A 7,847-nucleotide genomic window follows, 5' to 3' on the forward strand; every position below is an offset into this window, starting at 1 on the left:
CACCCAGACACTGCATGTGTTTAACAAAGAATGTGAGTCTCCTGTCAGGTCAGGCTAGTCAAGTGGATAAGGCACCTCCTGGAAATTCTGTGGAAATGTGGAGGGCAGGATAACTTTAAAAGGGAATCTTCTGTTGGCCTTCAATCAGATTCTTTATCATGCGGAAGTGCTAGAATGTGGCGGGCTTCATTCCTCTGCAACCTTGTGTCACTGCTACGCATATAAAAATGGGTCAGTGTTGTGAATATCAGAACAAACAAGGAGTCACACAGACATTTCTATAGTGGAAATTAGGTGTCTTGTCAATATCAGAAAGTCTCAGGAGCCATGCAGACTTCATTTGTTGGATACTTTACTTTGATCTTCTTTCTTCTTTCTCTGATGAAGGCCAAGGGCAGTCCTGCATACAGCTCTGTCCTGTCATCTGATCTGACAGACTTAAAGGTGAGAGACACGTTGCATGAATGTAGTTATAAAGAACCTAATGCAGAAGAAGAAATGAAAATATAATGTAAACAGCGAATATTAAAAAGAAAGTATATTGCATGTTCTGTATTCTATTATTTTACACACATAGGGGCACTATTAAATATTAACAGCAACTAGCTATTATAAATGGAATCCCATTTGCCTCGATTGCCTTCCTAAAAGGCACTGGCAAATCAATGTAAAATATCTTAAGTACACACTGAATTAAATCATTTTTTGTAACTATTCTTATTCTACTTATGGTCTTTCTCCAGTACATAGCCTCTTTTCTACATAATTAGCAGGGATGCTCTTGAAACCCACCTAATACAACATGTGGTCTTAGCAAGTTCAGCTATTAAAAAAAGTTAATAAAATTGATATGCCAAATATAAAAGAACGTTGAAAATACATTTATAGTTATTAAATTAGAAATGCATATATACGCACATAGTAAAAACCATATAGGGCCAATTATTTAGCTATTTGCAAGTATCAGATGTTATTCACACATTCCTATATAAATCTGTAAATACAAATGTGCACTACATTGGTAAAATATTTTACTTCTAAGGGGGAAATGTAATAAAATTGTAAAGAGAACAAATGTGCAAATGCAAATTTGCATGCCGCAATGTAATATTCTTCATTAGGCTTTTATTGCATTGCAAATCTTAATTACGCATTACAAATCTTTAAGACCTGCTTGAAGGTGGCGTAAACGTTTGGAGAAAACATAACTTTTTTATTAAGACGTTTTATTACATACACTGCACACTATCGCAAACTATAAAATTTGCAGTCACTATCCTACTGTTGCATGAGTGGGAGAGTGTTCGCGAAGGTAAAGTTGTTCACTTTGCGAATATTTATTTGCATTGTGAACAAATTGCAAACGATTTTTGCTTTAGCAACTAATATTATATTCCCCCATAAGGGACATCTTATATCTAATCTAAATCTAATATCTGTATTTATAAGATTACAGTTACAGTCGGGATGACTTAATTCCTTATAACCTATAATTTATCTTTTTTGGAATTCACAACATATATTGATTTGTCCTTATTCATTTTGTATGTGAGTTTAGATCCACTTTATTCCTTATAACCTATAATTTATCTTTTTTGGAATTCACAACATATATTGAGTTGTCCTTATTCATTTTGTATGTGAGTTTAGATCCACTTTATCAACTTACAGTGCCCTTTTGCAATTGACATAAATTTTTTTGCGCTTAAAGGAGTACAGTATAGATTATAATAATTTTCTATTGCTGTTTCGATTCCCATTAATTAGTAACATTTTTAGAGAACCAATATATGTTTTAGTGTTTTAATCACACATTGAATAATATAAAAAATGCAGACAACTCTCCTCATATACTGTAGCCATACTGTTCCAGGTAAACATGGACATTTATTTGGAAGTCAATTTTCTTTTGATTTCAACAATATACATACATATATGCACAATTATGAATAATTACCTGATGTAGTTTCACACAGGCACACTGTATGAACCATAAATCCTAGCATCTCGAAACAGTTTGTCTATATGTATTAATTCATGGTATTAGTCAACAAATTGGAGCAACCAAAGCTGGACTACCATGATCTTTACACATATTTTAATAACTCATTTTTGTATCAGAACAACTCTTATGGATCTGGCTTACAAAATATGAAGAAGCTATACATCAGCTGGCTGACAATAGTAAGGCTGTGGAAAAGTTTATTTCTCTTTTTTAAACTTGCGCTTTTTCCAGTTTGCCCAGATTGTAGTCTTTCTGTATTAGTCCAGTATTACACCAGTATGGGGTTTTCCCTCAAATTAGGGCTATGCCGATTGCTGCTAGAGGTGAATACAGTAGATGGGATGAAAGATTGGATCAAGAGAAAAGCCTATAAGGTTTAATGGAAATTTGTCCAATTATTTAAATCAAAATTTATTTAAATATTACCCTCAGACATCAGAAATTTTTGTTAACACAATTATAATTTACAAAAGTTTATAATACTACAGACAAATCAGCCATCACACACGTATATGAGAATATAGGATGCCTGGGTGCAGTCCAATGTGATAGCAACAGATCCAACAAGCCAAAAACATCCGCACTCGCAGGTCTTATGTAGAAACAATTAGGTCATTTTATTAATGGAGACTGACATTTTGGCTACAACAGTAGCCTTTCTCAAAGTGAACAAACACAAACAACTCGTGTCTATCTAGAAGTAAATCTAGAGCAACTGGACTTGCTAAATCCAAAAAGTAGTGGTTGAATCAAAACAGCTTCAGGCAGTAATTTTAAACTGCAAAGTGTTTATTATACCAGTTTAGGCACACTACATGTTTCGGGCATAACCCTTTGGTTGGCATTACACTTGACAAATGGTTATGCCCGAAACATGTAGTGTGCCTACACTGCTATTATAAACACTTTGCAGTTTAAAATTACTGCCTGAAGCTGTTTTGATTCAACCACTACTTTTTGGATTACGCATTGAGGTATAACATAGAGCTTTTGAATCCTACAGCTATAACTAGTGAAGAATTTTGGAAACTGAATCATACCTGTTTATATCAACTGGACTTGCTGATTAATCATTGAAGATGTTTCACTACTCATCCGAGCAGCTTCTTCAGTTCAACTGAAGAAGCTGCTTGGATGAGTAGTGAAACATCTTCAATGATTAAAAAGCAAGTCCAGTTACTTTTGATTTACTTCTACTAGATATACCCTGACCTGATTGAAAACCTTCATAGACAACTCATGTCTAATTAACACGTGGAGGCGGGAAGGTGCTATTTGTGACATCATATTACATCACCAATGTTAGACAAAGTGAGCAAGAAACATTTGCATAGAATACTTACTTACATAATAAAAACTCTGCAAAAGATGCTAAGAGTGTCAACCTGTTTTGCACTCAACAATAAAAAATAAAAAGCACTTATAAAGAAACATTTGGGAGTTAGCTGAAGATTGATCTATTTGGAAAAGTTTACTCCTCTAATATTTATGTGTGGAAAAGAGAAATAGCTGTGTACCCATAAATTGACATATTACAGTAAATACAGCTTTTGAGCTCCTTAATTATTTCATAATAATCAGAGTTTATTAGTTGATAAATGAATGATGTGTTCGCAGAAATTAATATCTTCCTAGAAATTTAGCTTGGTTGTTGGTAAATCCTAGTAGAAAATACTTTTTAGAACAAAAGATAATTTTTCTCAGCAATTAACGTAACTACATCTTTTTCTGAAGAATATTCTGGAGCGCTTGGAAGACAGAGTGACTGCAGAGGAGCCAATGGCCCCATCCCAAGATTTATTTGCTCAGAATTATGATGCTGCTGACTCTTCTAACTCTGCTCCTTCTTGGACTGGAGAGGCTATAAGACCCCAATCTGATATTATATATAACAAAGGGTCTTCGTGGGAAACACCTGATAAGTTATCCCGACTAAAAAGCAAGCTAAGAGAGCTTTTGAATTCACCAAGAAGTTTAAGAAGGTCCTCAGACTGCTTTGGAGGACGCATTGACAGAATTGGAGCCCAGAGTGGCATGGGTTGCAACAGCCACAGGGTGAGCAGCAAATCCATTATTTAATGTGGGAATATTTTGCATGTAAATAAATTGAAAGATAAATTAAAATTTGTGAGTAGGAACTCAACATTGAAAAAAAATTAGAAACTGTCGCTTTTATTAAAACAATACCTTTAAAAGTTTCAAATGAATTTGCATTGTAGCACTGAAGGCAACAGTTGTTTGAAAACAGCAGATCTAAACCATGTATTGCAAATTTTGCATTGCTGTGTAACGAAATATTTTAGTCCTGTAACTAACACTTCTTAAATTGAAATACATTACATTGCCATACACATGAATTAATACTACCAATTAAGTTATATTTCTATTTCTATAAACTTGTACTGTAAGGGGCCCATTTACTAAGGGTCGAAGTAATTTTTGAGTACTTCGACCATCAAATAGGCCAAAGTTCGATTTGAATAAACTTCACAAATTCGACCATTCGAAAATCAGTACTGTCTCTTTAAAAATCTTCGACTACAACACTTCGCCACCTTAAACCTACCGAATTGCTGTTTAGCCTATGGGGGTACCTCCTATAATCTATATGAGCTGTTGGCTAAGTCGAAGGTTTTTTTGTAAAATCGTACGAACCGAACGATTCAAAGGATTTCATTGTGCAATCGAACGATTTTAATTTTAATCTTCGACTTCGTACTACACCTATTCGAATTTCAAATTTTTTTAACTTCGAAATTCGACCCTTGATAAATATGCCCCTAAGTGTTTTCAGCAGAATTGGGCCTCTGTCTTCTACATTTCACCATTCATATTGGTCAGATTTGCTTATCAGAGTGGTCAGCAACTGATCTAATGCTGGGTTCAGTCTAAAACCATGTTCAATTTTAAATTATACTGTTACTAGTGGTGTTTATTAATCACTGTAGACAACTTGACTGTTGACAAATACAGTAGACCACCTCTCAAAACTCAAGCTGTTACAAACAGAATGTCCTCTAAATTAATAAAGGCAATAGAATGTTTTATTTAACATTTGTAGATAGAAAATAACCCATTACAAAAACCAAGGAAAGAACAAAAGATTAATTTTTATAGAAAATATCTCATGTTGAATTGGATATGGAAGGTGAGATTGTAATGACACACATATATAAATCTCTTTTGCACAAATATTTATGAAATGATAATGTATTACCTATCTTATATTTGTAAAAATGCTGAATAATGGTTAAGTAAACTGAGGAACATTTTGCATTGCAATTATTTATATTATTTGCTAACAAGAGAATCAAATTTAGGTGTTTAAGTTGTAAGCTATTCGAACAATGTGTTCTTACTTGATATGGATTTTGAATAAGGATTCTACCAAATCATTAATGCAGTCTGCAAAACAACAGCACAAGAAGTAGAGAAGCAGAAGTAGAGAATAAAATACATTGCATAAAATACATAACAGTCTAACACAAACCTTTATGACCCCTTTACAACACAAACAAAAAAAAGCTTCTGTGAATTACAGTAGCTTCCCTGCTGAGATTTCAGTATATACATCATATCTGAATACACATTCCTTGAATAAGGGTCTCAAGAGCTTGAATTATATATCTCTGTAGTTTAAAAGGAAAATATTCTAAGCAAAACTAAAAACATTTTTTTCTTAAATAGTTTTGAAGAAGCCAACCAGAAGACTGAAGAGTCCTCTTCTGCAACGACTGGACTATCTTACGAAATCTGAAACAAAATAATTATTTATGGCACCATGCACCAAATTCACATTTGCAGAAATGTCTTGTCTAAAAAAAATTATTTTTCTACATGCAAATTTGTTTTTACCAGATCACTCACATCATTACAGTGTCCATTGAGATTGTGTAAACCCTCACTTCTGACTGAAGAAGCATTACATAACAGAATTAAAAATGTGTTACGCTCTGTGTTTTGTCGTGTAGAACAAAATAAATTATATTTATTACTTAAATGCTTCAAGATTTCTCAGAACTGTATTCATAATGGCATCTCAGAGTAATAAGTATATTAGTGTATTAACTAATTCAATACTTGAATTCCTGTAAAGGGCATGTTTACATGAAATTAGCTTTCAAATACTGCATTGTTCTAAAACATTTAGAAATTAGTTCTTGTTTTTTAGTTTTTCAAACTGTCTAGTAAAATGAACAGCAGCAAGATAAATAAGGAGAACTTTTAGTATAAGGTATAAATGGAAGGCTGGGAGATAAAAAGGAGATTGCTTTATTAGAAAAATAATAAATAAAAAAAAAAAAAGCAACCAAATAATGAATTCTGGTTGCTGGTTGTTCTGACATGAACATTCAGTGGGATTCCAGACAAAAGAGCACCAGTGAAGCAAATTAACATCCATCATATTAGCTCTACTGACTTTTATGAGCACTTGGTATTTAAAAATGTTTCTTGCCCTAAAAATTAATTAACGTTGTAAAGTATCACTTTGAACTTAATGGTTAACGATCTAGTGCTATAGTATGTGAAATTTGAGTTGTTCACCTAGTACACTACAGCTCTCACCAACTTGCTATAATCTTCCATAGGATTTGCTGTTAACAAAAGCTGGTGGAACATTCAGTAACTAACATATATAGGAACGCTATTATCATAATTATTGATTCTGATGTATACAGCTGCGCATGAGCCAGTATTGTGAGGCACACGATATTTGAAGGCTTGTTAAGAGATCACATTAAAAATGATGTCCTGATGAATGGCATTATGAGCAGCAATCAGCATGGCTTTATGAAGGATAGGTCATGTCAGACTAATTTGATTCCTTTTTATGATGAGGTAAGTAAGATGCTGGACAGCGGGGGTGAAGTAGATTTGATCTATTTGAATTTTGCTGAAGCATTTGATACAGTGCCCCACAGACTGCTTTCTAAACTAAGGTCTTTGGGCTTAATGAAGTCGTTTGCACATGGATAGGAAACTGGCTACAGGATCGGGTACCTAAGGTGGTTTGTAATAGTACAATTGCAAAATGGTTCCTTCTCCAGAAAAAACGGTGTACAAACAGATTTCCGAATGAAGGAGCTACCGTAGCTCCCATTGTGCCCAATCTTAGCATAATGTCCCAGTATGTTAAGATGTCTTTACGCTGCAACATTGTATTTCTCTCTGTCCAGCGCCACAATACTACCACCTTTATTTGGCTTTACGGATGACTATATTTTTTACTATTCTGCAACCGTTTCAGAGATGCCCTTTCTTTAAAGTAAAAATTACTAGCATTCAAGCTGGCTTTTTTTCATTTTGGCAAGTATAATCTGTTCAAAGCCTGAACTGACTCATTCTGTATGTCGGGCATAAGGGTACTTGGTCTCTTTAATCTATTAGTAGGACCAAAATTATCATTGCTGGAAAAACACATTTTGAGCTTAATTTTACGTATGAATTTAAGAAAGTCTATTTCCCAGTCCTTTGCCGGTATTGAGTAGGTGGGAATAAATGTTATGTGTATGTAGTCTGAAATAAAGCAGCTTGCAGTAGCTGTCTGCATTTGATATGCTCTCCTCCCTTCTATAAGAAACAGCCTGAAGTACAATGGTAAACCCTAGTCAAGCAGAAATTAGTGGAACACTCTGAAGGGCCTGCTTCAACCTGTAATGGAGCAAAACTCTGAACCATCTCAAAATAGCTTATATTCTGACTGACCTACTACACAGATCAACTCAGAGAGCCTTCTAGGATATGCAAGTCATATGCTGTTTACCAAGTTTGTATACCACTAGATTAGTGACTCTCTGCAGCCCAGAGAAAACCATATTTAGATTAGAAAAAAGGGGGATTG

The 7,847-nt window shown here is 34.1% G+C and overlaps 1 protein-coding gene across 1 annotated transcript; it reads left to right on the plus strand.

Annotated features, from left to right (window-relative positions):
- Positions 1-269: 269 nt before the first annotated feature.
- nppa.L (natriuretic peptide A L homeolog) lies at positions 270-6,002 on the plus strand. The gene is given in 3 exon segments (NM_001087530.1): positions 270-444; positions 3,740-4,060; positions 5,693-6,002. Coding segments are annotated over 3 exon segments (444 nt in total). The 5' UTR covers positions 270-327; the 3' UTR covers positions 5,699-6,002.
- Positions 6,003-7,847: the final 1,845 nt, after the last annotated feature.

Source organism: Xenopus laevis, chromosome 7L (genome assembly GCF_017654675.1).
Source record: "Xenopus laevis strain J_2021 chromosome 7L, Xenopus_laevis_v10.1, whole genome shotgun sequence".
Lineage (NCBI taxonomy): Eukaryota > Metazoa > Chordata > Amphibia > Anura > Pipidae > Xenopus > Xenopus laevis.